This window comes from Acinonyx jubatus, chromosome C1, assembly GCF_027475565.1.
Source record: "Acinonyx jubatus isolate Ajub_Pintada_27869175 chromosome C1, VMU_Ajub_asm_v1.0, whole genome shotgun sequence".
Lineage (NCBI taxonomy): Eukaryota > Metazoa > Chordata > Mammalia > Carnivora > Felidae > Acinonyx > Acinonyx jubatus.
Window position 1 is genome coordinate 140,929,457 of NC_069381.1, and position 17,485 is coordinate 140,946,941.

At 39.4% G+C, this 17,485-nt stretch overlaps 1 protein-coding gene across 1 annotated transcript in view; it reads left to right on the forward strand.

Annotated features, from left to right (window-relative positions):
• The window catches only part of ARL6IP6 (ADP ribosylation factor like GTPase 6 interacting protein 6), an 86,685-nt gene extending 77,385 nt beyond the window's left edge, over positions 1 to 9,300 (forward strand). Inside the window, exon 4 of the mRNA XM_053215088.1 lies at positions 9,166 to 9,300. Coding sequence (XP_053071063.1) covers positions 9,166 to 9,181 — 16 coding nt within the window. The 3' untranslated portion in view covers positions 9,182 to 9,300. The remainder of the gene's footprint in view (positions 1 to 9,165) is intronic.
• Positions 9,301 to 17,485: the final 8,185 nt, after the last annotated feature.

Genomic DNA, 17,485 nt, shown 5'->3' on the forward strand with positions numbered 1-17,485 from the left:
GCTATTGTTGAGAGTGCTGCTATAAACATTGGGGTACAAGTGCCCCTATGCATCAGCACTCCTGCATCTCTTGGGAAAATTCCTAGCAGTGCTATTGCTGGGTCATAGGGTAGATCTATTTTTAATTTTTGAGGAACCTCCACACTATTTTCCAGAGAGGCTGCACCAGTTTGCATTCCCACCAACAGTGCAAGAGGGTTCCCGTTTCTCCACATCCTCTCCAGCATCTATAGTCTCCTGATTTTAGCCACTCTGACTGGCGTGAGGTGATATCTGAGTGTGGTTTTGATTTGTATTTCCCTGATGAGGAGCGACGTTGAGCATCTTCTCATGTGCCTCTTGGCCATCTGGATGTCTTCTTTAGAGAAGTGTCTATTCATGTTTTCTGCCCATTTCTTCACTGGATTATTTGTTTTTTGGGTGTGGAGTTTGGTGAGTTATTTATAGATTTTGGATGCTAGCCCTTTGTCTGATATGTTATTTGCAAATATTTCTTTCCCATTCCATTGGTTGCCTTTTAGTTTTGTTGATTGTTTCCTTTGCTGTGCAGAAGCTTTTTATCTTCATGAGGCCCCATAGTTCATTTTTGCTTTTAAGTCCCTTGCCTTTGGAGATGTGTCAAGTAAGAAATTGCTGCAGCTGAGGTCAGAGAGGTTTTTGCCTGCTTTCTCCTCTAGGGTTTTGATGGTTTCCTGTCTCACATTCAGGTCCTTCATCCATTTGGAGTTTATTTTTGTGAGTGGTGTAAGAAAGTGGTCTAGTTTCATTCTTCTGCATGTTGCTGTCCAGTTCTCCCATCACCATTTGTTAAAGAGACTTTTTTCCATTGGATATTCTTTCCTGCTTTGTCAAAGATTAGTGGGCCATACTTTTGTGAACCCAATTCTGGAATCTCTATTCTATTCCATTGGTCTGTGTGTCTGTTTTTGTGTCAATACCATGCTGTCTTGATGATGACAGCTTTGTAGCAGAGGCTAAAGTCTCGGATTGTGATGCCTCCTGCTTTGGTCTTCTTCTTCAAAATTACTTTGGCTATTCGGGGTCTTTTGTGGTTCCATACAAATTTTAGGATTGCTTGTTCTAGCTTCGAGAAGAATGCTGGTGCAATTTTGATTGGGATTGTATTAGATGTGTAGATAGCTTTGGGTAGTATTGACTTTTAACAATATTTATTCTTCCAATCCATGAGCACGGAATGTTTTTCCATTTCTTTATATCTTCTTCAGTTTCCGTTGTAAGCTTTCTATAGTGTATAGAAAGCTATAGTATATACAGATCTTTTACATCTTTGGTTAGGTTTATTCCTAGGTATTTTATGCTTCTTGGTGCAATTGTGAATGGGATCAGTTTCTTTATTTGTCTTTCTGTTGGTTCATTATTAGTGTATAAGAATGCAACTGATTTTTGAACATTGATTTTGTATCCTGCAACGTTGCTGAATTCATGTATCAGTTCTAGTAGACTTTTGGTAGAGTCTGTCAGGTGTTCCATGTACAATATCATGTCATCTGCAAAAAGTGAAAGCTTGACTTCATCTTTGCCAATTTTGATGGCTTTGGTTTCCTTTTTTTGTCTGACTGCTGATGCTAGAACTTCCAACACAGCGTTGAGAGTGGACATCCCTGTCATGTTCCTGATCTCAGGGAGAAAGCTCTCAGTTTTTCCCCATTGAGGATGATATTAGCTGTGGACTTTCCATAAATGGCTTTTATGATGTTTAAGTATGTTCCTTCTATCCTGACTTTCTTGAGGGTTTTTATTAAGAAAGGATGCTGAATTTTATCAAATGCTTTTTCTGCATTGATTGACAGGATCATATGGTTCTTATCTTTTCTTTGATTAATGTGATGCATCACATTGATTGATTTGCTAATGTTGAACCAGCCCTGCAGCCCAGGAATGAATCCCACTTGATCATAGTGTGTAATTCTTTTTATATGCTGTTGAATTCTATTTGCTAGTATTTTATTGAGAATTTTTGCATCCATATTCATCAGGGATATTGTCCTATAGTTCTCTTTTTTTTTGCTGGGTCTCTGGTTTAGGAATCAAAATAATGCTGGCTTCATAGAATGAGTGTAGAAGTTTTCCTTCCCTTTCTATTTTTTGGAACAGCTTGAGAAGGATAGGTATTATTTCTGCTTTAAACGTCTGGTAGAATTCCCCTGGGAAGCCATCTGGTCCTGGACTCTTATCTGTTGGGAATATTTTTGATAACTGATTCAATTTCTTCTCTGATTATGGGTCTGTTCAAGCTTTCTATTTCCTCCTAATTGAGTTTTGGAAGCATGTGGGTGTTTAGGAATTTGTCCATTTCTTCCAGGTTGTCCAGTTTGCTGATAATTGCTTGTACTTCTGAGGGATTGGTTGTAATAATTCCATTTTCATTCATGAATTTATCTATTTAGGTCATCTTCCTTTTCTTTTTGAGAAGCCTGTCTAGAGGTTTATCAATTTTATTTTTTCAAAAAACCAACTCTTGGTTTCATTGATCTGCTCTACAATTTTTTAGATTCTATATTGTTTATTTCTGCTCTGATCTTTATTATTTCTCTTCTTCTGCTGGATTTAGGCTGTCTTTGCTGTTCTGCTTCTATTTCCTTTAGGTGTGCTGTTAGATTTTGTATTTGGGATTTTTCTTGTTTCTTGAGATAGGCCTGGATTGCAATGTATTTTCCTCTCAGGACTGCCTTTGCTTCATCCCAAAGCATTTGTAGTGTTGTATTTTCATCTTCATTTGTTTCCATATATTTTTTAATTTCTTCTCTAATTGCCTGGTTAACCCATTCATTCTTTAGTAGGGTGTTCTTTAACCTCCATGCTTTTGGAGGTTTTTCAGACTTTTTCCTGTGGTTGATTTCATGTTTCATAGCATTGTGGCCTGAAAGTGTGCATGGTATGATCTCAATTCTTGTATACTTATGAAGGGCTGTTTTGTGACCCAGGGTGTGATCTATCTTGGAGAATGTTCCATGTGCACTCAAGAAGAAAGTATATTCTGTTGCTTTGGGATGCAGAGTTCTAAATATATCTGTCAAGTCCATCTGATCCAATGTATCATTCAGGGCCCTTGTTTCTTTATTGATCCTGTGTCTAGATGATCTATCCATTGTTGTAAGTGGAGTATTAAAGTCCCCTGCAATTAGCACATTCTTATCAATAAGGTTGCTTATGTTTGTGATTAATTGTTTTATATATTTGGGGGCTCCTGTATTCGGCACATAGACATTCATAAGTGTTAGCTCTTCCTAATGGATAGACCCTGTAATTATTGCATAATGCCCTTCTTCATCTCTTGTTACAGCCTTTAATTTAAAGTCTAGTTTGTCTGATATAAGTATGGCTACTCCAGCTTTCTTTTGAGTTCCAGTAGCATGATAGATCTCCATCTCCTCACTTTCAATCTGAAGGTCTAAAATGAGTTTCTTGTAGACAGCAAATAGATGGGTCTTGTTTTTTTATCCGTTCTGATACCCTATGTCTTTTGGTTGGCGCATTTAGTCCATTTACATTCAGTGTTATTATAGAAAGATATGGGTTTAGAGTCACTGTGATGTCTGTAGGTTTCATGCTTGTAGTGATGCCTCTGGTACTTTGTGGTCCTTGCAACATTTCACTCACAGAATCCCCCTTAGGATCTCTTGTAGGGCTGGTTTAGTGGTGACGAATTCCTTCAGTTTTTGTTTGTTTGGGAAGACCTTTATCTCTCCTTCTATTCTGAATGACAGACGTGCTGGATAAAGGATTCTTGGCTGCATATTTTTTCTGTTCATCACATTGAAGATTTCCTGCCATTCCTTTCTGGCCTATCAAGTTTCAGTAGATAGGTCTGCCCCCAGTCTTATGGGTCTCCCTTTGTAAGTTAGAGCCTGTTTATCCCTAGCTGCTTTCAGAATTTTCTCTTTATCCTTGTATTTTGCCAGTTTCACTATGAAGTGTTGTGCAGAAGATCAATTCAAGTGGCCCCTGTCTGGGCTACTTGCACTTGTGCCTCTTAGATTTCAATGCCTTTTTCCTTCCCCAGATCAGGGAAGTTCTCAGCTATGATTTGTTCAAGTACCCCTTCAGCCCCTTTCTCTCATTCTTCCTCTTCTGGAATTCCTATGATTTGGATATTGTTGTGTTTAATTGCAACACTTAGTTCTCTAATTCTCCCCTCATACTCCTGGATTTTTTTTTTTTCTCTCTTTTTCTCAGCTTCCCCTTTTTCCATAATTTTATCTTCTAATTCACCTTTTCTCTCCTCTGCCTCTTCAGTCAGTGCTATGGCTGCCTCTATTTTATTTTGCACCTCATTCTTTAGCTCCTCATGCCTATTTCTTAGTCCCTTGATCTCTGTAGCAATAGATTCCCTGCTGTCCTCTATGCTTTTTTCAAGCCCAGTGATTAATTTTATGACTATTATTCTAAATTCTTGTTCCGTTATATTGCTTAAATCATTTTTGATCAGTTCATTAGCTGTCACTACTTCCTGGAGTTTCTTTTGAGGAGAATTCTTCCATTTCATCATTTTGGATAGTCCCTGGAGTGGCAGGGAACTGCAGGGCTCTTCCTCTGTGCTGTCTAGAGTAACCTGCGTTGGTGGGCGGGTCCACAGTCAGGCCTGATGTCTGCCTTAGCCCACCGCTGGGGCCACAGTCAGACTGGTGTATACCTTATCTTCCCCTCTCCCAGGGGCAGGACTCACTGTGGAGTGGTGTGGCCCCTGTATGGGCTACTTGCACACTGTCAGGCTTGGGGTGCTGCTTCTATGGGATCTGGCATATTAGCCGGGGTGGATCCACCAGGTGCACAGGGCTGTGAGGGGCAGACTCAGCTCTCTTTGTCTTCGGTGGTCCGCTTCGGTGGGGGGGGGGGGGGCTGCAGCACCGGGAGGGAGGCCGACCCGTCAGAGGGATGGATCCACAGAAGCACAGTGTTGGGTGTTTGCGTGGTGCAAGTAAATTTGGTGATGGGAACTGGTTCCCTTTGGGATTTCAGCTGGAGGGTGGGAGAGGGAGATGGGCTTGCCAGTGCCTTTGTTCCCCTGCTGAGCTGAGCTCTGTCTTACAGGGCTCAACAACTGTCCCTCCCGGGGTCCTCTCACCCTTCCGCTCTTTGAGCAGAGCTGTTGACTTATAATATTCCAGATGTTAAGTCCCGCTGGCTGTCAGAACTCATGCAGTCTGGCCCCTCCGCTTTTGCAAGCCAGACTCGGGGGCTCTGCCTTGCCGGGTGGGCTGCCTTCCACAGCCCTGGCTCCCTCCCGCCAGTCCGTGTGGCATGCACCACCTCTCTGCCCTTCCTGCCCTCTTCCGTGGGCCTCTTGTCTATGCTTGGCTCCGGAGAGTCTGTTCTGCTAGTCTTCTGGTGGTTTTCTGGGTTATTTAGGCAGATGTGGGTGGAATCTAAGGTATCAGTGGGATGAGGTGAGCCTAGTATTCTCCTATGCTGCCATCTTCCAGTTCTGTTTGTTTGGTTTAATGTTTATTTATTTTTGAGAGAGAGAGACAGAGTGCGAGTGGGGGAGGGGCAGAGAGAGAAAGAAAGAATCTAAGGCAGGCTCCAGGCTCTGAGCTGTGAGCATAGAGCCCGATGTGGGGCTCCAAATCACCAACTGCGAGATCATGACCTGCGCCAAATTTGGAAGCTTAACCAACTGAGCCACCCAGTCAGCCCTCCCCACCCATTTCAGTTTTTGATTTGCAAATTCTGCTATAGTTATACACACATGATTTTCTAGACAGGTTTTTTTTTTTTTTTTTTGTAATTATAGTATTCTGTTGGCATTGCTACACTGTTTTAATAACTATGGCTTCATTGCATGCCTTTATAGCCGTTAGGACCAATCCCTGTCTTCATTCTTCTGTTTCAAAATCTTTTTGGCTACACTTGTATGAATCGACAACTTTGGAATTTGATTTTGAAGTCCTACAAACTATTCTATTGGGATTGCCCCAATTATATTGATGAATTGGAGAAGAATTCACTTCTTTATACTGTTGAATTTTTCACATTCAGGCACATGATCTGTCTTTTATTTATTTAGGTTTACTTTTCTGTCCTGCAGTGCAGTTTTATAGTTTGCTTTATGTCACTTTTACATATTTCATTTTTAAGACTAATTCAGCTTCACTTTTTAAATTTTTTTGTCTTCTTATTAATTTTTTAATTTTTTTAATGTTTATTTTTGAGAGAGAGAGAGACAGCATGAGGTGAGAAGGGGCAAGCAGGGAGGGAGACAGAATCTGAAGCAGGTCTAGGCTCTGAGCTGTCAGCACAGAGTCCGATGCAAGGCTCAAACTTACAAACCATGAGATCATGACCTGAGCCAAAGTCGGTGCTTACCCGACTGAGCCACCCAGGCACCCCTCAGCTTTACTGAGGTATAATTATCAGATGAAATTGAAAGATATTTAAAGTGTGCATGGTGGTAATTTGATATATGTATACATTGTGAAAGAGTTTTCCTCATTAGTTCATTTACATACCCATCACCTCGCATATTTGTTTATTTATTCTTTTTGGTGGAAACATTTAAGTTCTAGTCTTTTAGCAAATTTTAATTATACAGTAGTGTCACAGTTATAGTCACCATGTTTTACATTAGATCCTCAGAACTTATTCATCTTATAGCTGAGAGTTTGTATCCTTTTACCAAATTCTCACTATTTCCACATCCCCCAAGTCCCCGGCAATCATTTATCTACTCTGTTCCTTTGAGTTTGACTTTTTTTTTTTTTTTTTTAAAGATGCCACACGTAAGCGATACTGTGCAGTGTTTGTCTCTGGCTTATTTTACTTAGCATCATGCCCATCGTGTTGTCACAAATGGTGGGATTTACTTTTTTCTCATGGCTGAATAATATTCTATTATATATGTATACCACATTTTCTTTATCCATTCATCAGTTGAGGGACAGTTGAGGGACAGTATTGTAAATACTACTGCAATGAACATGGGGCTGCAGATATCCTTTCAATGTCCTGTTTTCATTTCCTTTGGATACTTACCCAGAGGTGGGACTGTTGGATAATGTGGTAGTTCTATTTCTAATTGTTTAAATAACCCCCATACTGTTTATCATAGGGACTGCCCCAATTTACATTCTCATTAACAGTGGACAATGGTTTTCTTTCCATGTCTTTGCCAGTGCTTGTTATCTCTTGTTCTTTTGCTGATGGCCATTCTAACAGATGTGAGGTGATATCTTCTTGTGGTTTACTTTGCATTTCCTTAATTAGTGACTTTAAGTACATTTTCATGTATCTCTTGGCCATCTGCATGTTTTCTTTAGAAAAATTTCTATTCAGTTCCTCTGCCCATTTTTTAATCAGATTTTTTTTTTTTGCTATTGAGTTTTGTGAGTTCTTCATTTTAGATATTAATCTCTTGTCAGATATATGCTTTGCAAATGTTTCCTCCTTACATATTTCTTTTTAGTATTATTCCCAGGTATTTATGAGTTAGTTGCTATTAGAATGAACGTTTCAATTACAATTTCTGATCTAATATTTCTGATATATAAACTTTATTTTTGTTGTTGAATTTGTATTGCTTGGCTTACTAAATTTTCACATTGGTTTTAATAATTTTTCATTTGATTCATTTGGGTGTTCTAAGAAAAAATTGTGGAATTTACAAAAACCAACAGTTTTCCATATAGCCAGTCTTACCGGAAGAATAAGAATATTTACTACAAAAAGATTTTAAAACAGGCAAGTGGTTACAGAGGTGAAGGGGGCCCATGAAAAACCATACCAGGAACACAGAGATAACCCAGGGGTCAATAACAGCAGGAAGCCACAACCACTAGACTGAAGAGATAAAGGGAAGAGGCAGTGTTAGTAGACCTTGGGGACCAGGGTAACCCCAAAGACACTGGAAGCATGGTGCACCTGTCTGGTGGGAGCAGGAGTCAGTCATGCAGGAGACATAGCTGCTGCCAGAGAAGCTGTAGGAGGTCAAGAGGAAGTGGGAGAAATACCTTGTCCTCTCCTCCCTCCCAGCCCCACCCTGCCCTGGCCCAGTCTCCCACCAGTGGCCTCTCAGTTTTGAACACAGGTAGGCCTAGAATTGGCTCACTTTCTTATATTTATGCTTCTTGATCCTTTTTCTTATTTTGCTGTATTGGTGAGGACCTGAAGCATAATATTGAGGAGTGCTGGGGAGGTCAGGTTTCCATGCTTATTCTTAATTTTAGTAAGATTATTTCTAATGTTTCCATCTTAAATAAGATGCTTATAATTGCTCATAATTTCTCTATTAAATTTTTATTTTTATTATTATTATTTTTTAAGTGTTTATTTATTTTGAGAGAGAGAGAACGCACAAGTGGGGGAAGGGTAGAGAGAGAGAGAATCCCAAGCAGGGTACACAATATCACTGCAGGGCCTGATATGGGACTCGATCTCACAAACCATGAGATCATGAGATCGAGTCAGACACTTAACCAACTGAGCCACCCAGGTGCCCCTTTATTAAATTTTTAAAAAGAAAATCTTTTGTTTAGCATATACTGATATGTATATATTAATTTATTCTGTTCATATAGTGAATTTAGTGTAGTGAAATCTTACACTAACAGATTTGATATTGGTGAATCGGCCTTCCATTGTTTGGAAACACTTTACTTAATCAGAGTGTATCATTCTTTTTAGTAAAATACTATGCCAGATTTGTTAACAAATCTTTTGGTCTTTTATACATATGTTCATGGCTGTCATGAACCTAGAGGATGATGCTAACCTTGAGAATGGGTTAAGACTCTTTCCATCTTTCCTATGCCCTGTATATATGGTATAAAGTTTTCATGATTACGTGTTTGGAAGAACTCCCACTTAAAATCTGGTGTCTGATGACCTTTTAAGTGATAGAGTATTCATAACCCTCTCAAGTTCTACTATGACTCTTTCCTTCTTTAGTCAACTGCTCAAAGTCACTTTAACAAAACTTTGTCTAGGTGGTAGGAAAGCTGGGGAAGCCACAGGCATCTTGGTCTCTGACAGCTGGCTAGGTGCCTTGAAGACACACAGTCCCTTGTGCACTTGAGGAGGGTTGCGTTAACCAGGATGCTTTTTCCGAGATTGATGATTTGCTTCTCCAGAAGAAATATGTACCTCTCTAAGTGTCAATGATGTAAAGAAAGATTTTTAACCAGTAAGCCATTTATTCCATCATTTCAGGAAGGAGTGTGCCTAATTGAAGCTCACAAGGAGGAAAACAGTGGTACCGACTTAGACGAAGAAGTGTTTGGGGACGGTATCCCAGCAGTCTTTCATGATATTAGTTGGAATGGAAAAATGAGTCATTTCCAGGGTAAGCTATTTCAACTAATTTAATCCATTTTAAGACCACAGGTCCTTTTACTTGCATTCTTCACTGGTATTGGAAAAAGGATTTATTCCTTTTCTCACACTCCTTACTGTGAAGCAAGAAACCTAGAAATGTTTTTAATTTAAAGTTGACTGTATATAAATTATGAAATTATGAAGGCCAACGTGGGATACTATGAGGCAAGTATGGAGAATGATAGTTTTCTTGGAACCCCTGACTCTGTTGATACAAAGGCAATTAAGTTAACATTAAAATCCAGGGCAGCCTTAAGAGAAAAAAGTAGTAAGTTTCTGGATTGGTCTGGGCTATTATATTTACACAAGCATGACCATTGGGAAGGTTAGTTTTGTTCTAATGGAGTTTTGGGTTGCTTGTATATTTGTGAACTACCCACTCCCTCCGTAAGATAAGTCACTGCATTCTCTGTGTTTCTACCACTTTTACGTCATTGCATTTTCACCATTTTCCAGGTCCCCACCTGACTGCAGGTGCTCATTCTTACTCTCACCCCAGATGCTGCAGGTGCTGGGGCACCAGAGCAATTCTCCTGGTAAGCCACACTAACAGGAAAGAAGTAAGAAAGAGCTATTTTGTTCCAGGCACTGTGCCAGGTGTTTTTGTACATTAACTGAGACTGATTGCCCCTAACAATGGTCTCTCAAACTTTAAAGATGAATCATGTAATTTAGTATTTTTAATTTGATTCCTGATACGTAAATTTAAGATCTGCTAACTTGGCTACAAGAGCTCAGCTTCTCTAGTTACACAAACTTTGATTTGACTATGTTTTTGCTGCTTACTATATATGTGGCATTGACAAGTGTACTAACCATTTTAAATTGGTCTTATACATTAATAACAATATTAATAATAAATGAGAATAAATGTGCATATCAAGGGCTTAGCACAATACCTAAAACAGTCAGTAATCAAACAATGTCAGTTATTATTACTGAGTTAAAAGACTTGGATTTTTGTCCTAAGTAGCGTTGGACAACTTACATACAGATCTTCCTCAACTTACGATGGGGTTATGTCCCAATAAGCCCATCATAAGTTGAAAATATCATAAGCTATCATAAATATCATAAGAAAATTCATTGAATACACTTAACAAACTGAATCATAGCTTAGACTGACTTACCTTAAATGTGCTTTGAATCCTTACCTTAGCCTACAGTTTGGCAAAATCATTCAGCACAAAGCCTATTTTATAATTAAGCATTGAATATCTCATGTAAGTTATTAAATACTAGTATAGTACTAGAAGTGAAAAGCAGAATGGCTAACTGGGTGCAGAATGGTTGTAAGTGTATCAATTATTCACCCTCGTGATCACATGGCTGACTGGGAGCCATGGCTCACTCTGCTGCCCAGCACCAGGAGACAGTACTATACTGCATATTAGTGCTGGTTGGGAAGAGATCAAAATTTAAAGTACATTTTCTATCTATCAAAGACATGCCATTTTCACACCACTGTAAAGTTGAAAAATCATTAAATTAAACCATAGGGTTTGGACCTATGGTTTGGGTGAGGGTGAGGACCAGCTATAATTGTTTGTGTTGATATTTAAATATCCCCCCAATACATTTATGTTTTATTATTATAATTTTATAATTATATTTATTTTCATAATTTTGTGATGTGTTTTTATCTCTTAACAATTCTTTAAACAATTTTGTCCATTGTTAAAAAGAGAAACTGAGACAGATTAGTGCATTGTCCATGATCACACAGTTAATCAATAGATTTGAACATAAGTTCTCTAATATTAGCTCCTGATTCTTTTGTCTTTCTATCACAGTGGTTCTCACGTGAAGGAATTGAACATATAATGGTCCCTTTTGTCACTAAAATGATGGCATCAAGTGTTTCACTCTTGGGGCAGCTGTAAAGGAATTGGGTGCCCAGGGTGAAAATCAGGTCTGAAGTGGTCAAAACAACAAAACAAATGAAGAAGTACAATACTGAAGATGGCTAACTACAAAAAATGCAGGCTGTGTGAGGAAAATTATTAGGTCAGTGACTCCCTATGTGAGGTGCTCAGTTACCTTCAACTATGGGATTAAAGCCCAAACTGCAGCCACCTATGTGAATCTGTTCCCCCATCCCCCTGCCACCACTCTCCCACAGTAAAGATATTCAAAGGGAGACAGCTGGGCAGGGGTGGGGTTGGGGAGGGGGACTCAGTCGACTGGTGAGACCAAGAGTGGATTCAAATCCACTTTCTGAACAGCGGTTTTGAGAGACATGACATCTCAGTTGTCCCAGGGTGTCTCCCTCTATGTGCACAGCTATCAGAAACCTGGCAATGGAATGAGCATGAGTCTACCAAATTGGAATGTCTTCACGTTAATTTTGGGCTACGTGTCTGTGCAAGTGTAACAGGATGCTGAGTGGGGTTTTTCTCTCTTTCTTAGATTCTTCTGCATCCAAGTTTTGTTTTCCAGCATTTTTGGAGGGTATCAAAAAGGTGTGACTGAGCCCAGAATTTAGAGAAAGAGCAGGAGCTGTGGAGCTGCTGGCTAAAAACTAGGATGTCTAGGGTCGATGACCAAAGATAGGAAATACAGCATATTCTACAATGAGCTGCCAACAGTTAGGGCCAGTCTCCTGCCTGCCAGGCTCACAACCAGGGGACAGTGTAGAATCAATAGCACCACTATCCATCTACCTTCCCCACATCTCCCAACCCAACGTAAAAAAGAGGATGGGAGAGATGGGGCAGGGCATGTCCTTTTAGGACATTCAATAAGAGTGGTTTATTTTCCCTTCCTTTTTTTTTTTAAGTTCATTTATTTTGAGAGAGAACAGGGAAGGGACAGAGAGAGAGGGAGAGAGAGAATCCCAAGCAGGCTCCACACTGTCAGCACAGAGCCCAACATGGGGCTCGATCTCACAACCATGAGATCATGACCTGAACCGAAATCAAAAGTCAGACGCTTAAATGACTGAGCCCCTATTTTCCCTTCCTTCTTGTGGGGGCAATGATCTCTCCTCTTCAAAGCCAAGGGATGGGATCTCCTCAAGAGTCACCCATGTTTGCCAGGGGTATCCTCCAAGCAGGAAGTCTGGCATTTCGTTATCCACAGAATGCTTAATGAGCTGTAGACCCTGCAAGCACAACTTGAATGTTTTCAGAGTTGTTATGGAGAGAAAGTTCTTGAAGAGTGTCCTGTGGAACTAGGAATTCCCTTGTATTATATAGTGATTATGAAATTTTTGCCCAAACTGGGACACTTTTGAAAGTGAAAGGGGACATTATTTATAATCTCTGGACAACAGATGTAAAATAAGACTCCCCAGGTCAACCAGGATGTCTGCTTATTGTATCATTACAGAGAGTATAATATATGCATATTAATTAGTTTTAATCTACTAATCCTATGGGTGGTTAGTTAATATTTGAAGTTCTCTTAATTGGACATGCACACTTTGAAAGTAGTTAGCATTTGAATGATGGATGAATCAGAGATCCAATCTCTTAAGGCACACTGACTTCAGTTATCTTTGTTAATTAGCAAATGAATATTAGAAAATTTTCATTAGTGAAATCAGTGATGCTCAAGATGTGTGAATAGACCAGTAATATTGTACAGCCATTTCCCCCTTGTATAAAGAGAATATAAGTGCCCAGGGAATTCAAGAGCCTACACTATTTGGAACAACCCCCTTGGTGTAGGATTGCAAAGAAATTGGGAGACTGTTTTCAGTTTCCTATTGGAAGATTTTGTTACCTGACTCTGACCAGAAGGCTAAATGAATACCATTGTACCTGCTTCAAGAGAACTTTCATGCATGGTTGGACAGAAACTGAGGATTTTATTAAACCTCCAGTACATATTGTAGGACTATTTTGTTGCCCTTTACATGCTTGCCAGTACGGGTAGCAAATTTATTGTAGCATACCATGTGGTAGCAAGGTTGAGGGGAAGGACCTACACAGTTCTTACCTATCTCTAACTGCAGAACTATAGATATCTTCCAGGAAGATTCAAATTGGTTTAGACCAGTATGAAAAACTTGCCATTTTCAGCCTCTTCTTCACTGTGGAAAACTGGAAATTCTTGACATCAGTCCTCAGAGATTTGAGATATGTAAGAACCTAGAGACTAGTGCCCAGTGAGGCCTGGAGATTTCTGACAAAGGGAGACCAATGGAGTAACATATGGTTCCAGAAGTAATTGTGCTATAGTACGTCTAAGAAGCAGAGGGGAGGCACTAACCCAGACATCCAGTCCTTAGTCCTTGGAGGGTGTGGAAAGAGGACTTCAATGAATGACCCAGAAATTACAGGAGGGGTAGGAGCTCTGGGTGGGTAGAGAAGGGATTTACCCATTATGGAGGGGGCCAGAGTGAAGTTTTACACTATTTCAAGAAAAAAACACATGTAGTCTTTATGCAGCAACTACCACATAAGCTAAGGTCTTCAGCACTACCCAGCAGAACAAGAGCAAAGTGGGAAACCCCTTCCTAATACTGACAAGTAGTCTCCCATGACCTCTGCCTCCTTAACCTTCCTCCCCCACTATGGGTGATGGGTCCTAGAAGAGGGAGAGGGAACATAGGTTCAGAGCCTATTTTTTTCCTCCCGACTCCAAGCTCTCAGAAGCAAAGAAATGGGTATTTTGCCAATGGTTTTGTAGGCCAACCAGCAGTTTTATGATGTATGAAGAGAAGAAAGTTGATCAAATTTAAATTATTCATCTATGTTCTTTCCTCTAATTCTTCCTTCATTTGCCCTAGAAGAAGTCTCCCCTCACTCTTCCTTTACGTATGGTTTTAATTACTAATTTCAATGAGACTGCTATTATCCATTAGGGGATATCTGTGGGAGTGTTTTTCCACTGTTACTATGGAGGGAGAACACTACTGGCTGTGATGAGCTGGAGCCAAAGAAGCTACATGTTCTTCAATGTGTAGCAAAGTCCAACACAACAAATTGTACCATGTCTTCCATGACCCTTGAATGTCCTGCTGGATATTCACATAAGTGAGAAATCCTGTCATTATCTGAACCTAGAGCTCACCTACAGTGTGTGTGCATGTGTGTTTGGCATGGTTTGTTTGTTTTTTTATAATTTTTTTAACGTTTATTTATTATTGAGAGACAGCGAGACACAGAGTGTGAGCAGGGGAGGGGGCAGAGAGAAAGGGGGAGACACAGAATCCGAAGCAGGCTCCAGGCTCTGAGCTGCAGCACAGAGCCCAACGCGGGGCTCGAACTCACGAATTGTGAGATCGTGACCTGAGCTGAAGTCGGTCGCCTAACCAACTGAGCCACCCAGGCACCCCTGCGTGGTTTTAATATATGCCAGATTTTTCAGGAATGCAACCACTGTGGAAATCAAAAGAAGTTGGTGGCTTGTTTTGTCTTAGAGGGTGTTTGTCATTTCATAAAATCACACCATTAATGGCTGTAATACAGTTATTTGAATGGCCAGTGACCTACCAATATCAGTGCATTTGTAGCTATTCCAATTGCAGTAATTCCATGATAGGTGCAAGCATCTGACTACCTCATTATGTGTCCTAGTGTAGTCAAGGCTGAGCAGTTATATATTCAAATAACTCTTATGTTATTGTTCCTTCTATAATTATGGTTGTCAGGTTTAGCAAATAAAAATATGGGAAGACCAGTTAAATTTAAATTTCGTATAAATAATGATTTTTTAGTATAAGTGTGTCCTAAGTATTGCCCCTCTACCTAGCAACCCTACTTATAGTACTTTTAAGGCATTTTATCAAATTGCAAATGTTCATAGATAGGAAATATCCAATAATTTAATTTCTGGAGAACTTATCCAATATTTATCATAAGAAGGGGCCAGTGGAGCTTAATAGAATTTAAAACCACTGGTTTCATGCAAAACAGATGTAGCAAGGGAGGAATTACTTATTGTCTACAAGAATACTTCTTGGGCAGAGGGTCTCACATTTACTATCCCCATCTCTATGCATTCAAATCATTAAATAAATATTATCTCAATCTAAAAAAAATCTTCCTTGGAAAAAATCGTGCTGCTAAGAAACTGACTTTCTTCATTTTGTTACATCTAACTCTAGATTAAATCAAACTACATGCTCTGTTTATGGAGAGGAGGGTGTATGCAGCATTGATCACCTAAAACAATTCAAATATTATAAAATTTCTATTGTAAATATTAATAAGTACATTTTCTCTCCTCAAACTTAGTAGTCATTTGTATTGCTTTCCAGACACTAAGATACCTTTTTTATACCTTTTAAAATAGAAGTATAATTTTATGTATAGTTTTAATTCCTGCAACTTTAATACCTGATTAAAATATTGCTACCAAAATGGGTAAAATAATATTTTAAGGTAGTATGCCCTATTGAGAACAATCAAAGATTGAATTATGGCTTTTTGATTAGATTCTGGGAAAATATGTAGACTATAAGCATCAGAATGCCTTCAGCTAAGCTTTATAAGGCTCAGGATGAATCACCAAGTAATTTACAAAGGACAGAGATATTTTATGGTTCAGAAAACTGCAGAAGAATAAATAAATAAGAATGAAATAATAATCATTAGGAGAAGCCGAGGCTTATCTGGAGTTGCTGGAGCCAGGAACATCTTCCAGTGCTGCCACCAAAACACATTATTTCTCTGCTTAAAACTCCTTGGGTACTTAGCACTGAACTCAGAATAAAGTTGAAAATTTTCTACAAGTTCCTGCATGACCTGTTTCCTGCTTCTTTCTCCAGCCTCACCTCACACATCTGCTCCAGCCTTGTTGGACTCTGTTCACTCAGGTCTTTTTCCTTAGGATCCTGCCATTTGAACATACTGTTCCTTCTCTTGGAAATCTCCATACTTCTCACACTTTGCCTGTCTAAACTATTGTTTAGGTCTCAATCTAAATGTATTTCCCCAGGGAAGCTTCCCACTTTCCCTGGATTAGCTTCAGGACCCTCAATATATGCTTCATAACACCTCATTTAATCCACTTGAAATTATTTAATTTAATGCATGTAATTATGTATACAAATTGTCTTAGATCGGTGTGCAGCACCTGTCATTTTCAGCCTCATTCCCACTATGGAGAAGAGAGAGATGCTTGACCTTAGTCTCTTCAGATTTGTCGGAACCCCAAATCCTTGAATATATCTGTATACCTTACAGCTTTGTTAGGTCTGGGGTTTTATCTGTCTTCTTTACTATTATACATTTTTTTAAGATTTTATTTTTAAGTAATCTCCCCAACATGGGGCTTGAACTTACAACACTGAGATCAAGAGTTGTATGCTCTACTCACTGAGCCAGCCAGGTTCCCCCCTCATCTATTGACTGACAAAATAGATGCTTAATATATGAGTTTTGACTAACGTGGTAGTATTGTTAAGAGTGTCATTTTTGAGATTAAATAATAAGAATATATATTTTTCATAGAGTTTAGAAGTGTAGGGTTAATATTTCTTTAGTTTGCTTGGTATTACACGAAGATATGTATTTTAAAAGATTGATTCATTTACTTAATAAATATTAAGACAGGTCTTAGCATGTGTGGGGCACAATGCTAGGCACTGGGGATATAACAATGAATGAAGCAGGCAGGCATGATCCCTGCTTAAAGGAATTTTGACAGAAAGTAAACAGATACATGCATTTCATTATTTAATTGTAATGCTGGGAGCATTATGAGGTACAGATTAGGGTGGTAAAAGAGACTGACAGGGGGCTGCTATAGACCAAATTTGTCACCCACATTTATATGTTGAAGCTTAATGATGCCCAATGTGATAGTATTTGGAGGCGGGGCCTTTGAGCTTGACCCTCATGAATGGGGTTAATGCTCTATGAAAGAGACCCCAGAGAGCTCCCTTGCCCGCTCCACTATGTGAAGTTATTGTGAAGTGAGCTCTCACCAGATACCAAATCTGCTGGCACCTGAATCTTAGACTTCCCAGCATTTAGAAGTATGAGAAATAAATTTCTGATGTTTTTAAGCCATCTAGTGTAGTCACTGGTATTTTTGTTAAAGCATCCCAAACAGCCTAAGACAGGGGTCTTATGCAAGCAGTGACATTTCAGCTGTGATTTGAAGCAGTCTGGTGGGAGTTGTTGTGTGAAGTACCTTAGAGAAGAAGGTAGAGTATATGAGGCAGTTTTCAGAGGAGAAATAGGATGGCCTTGCTGGAGGC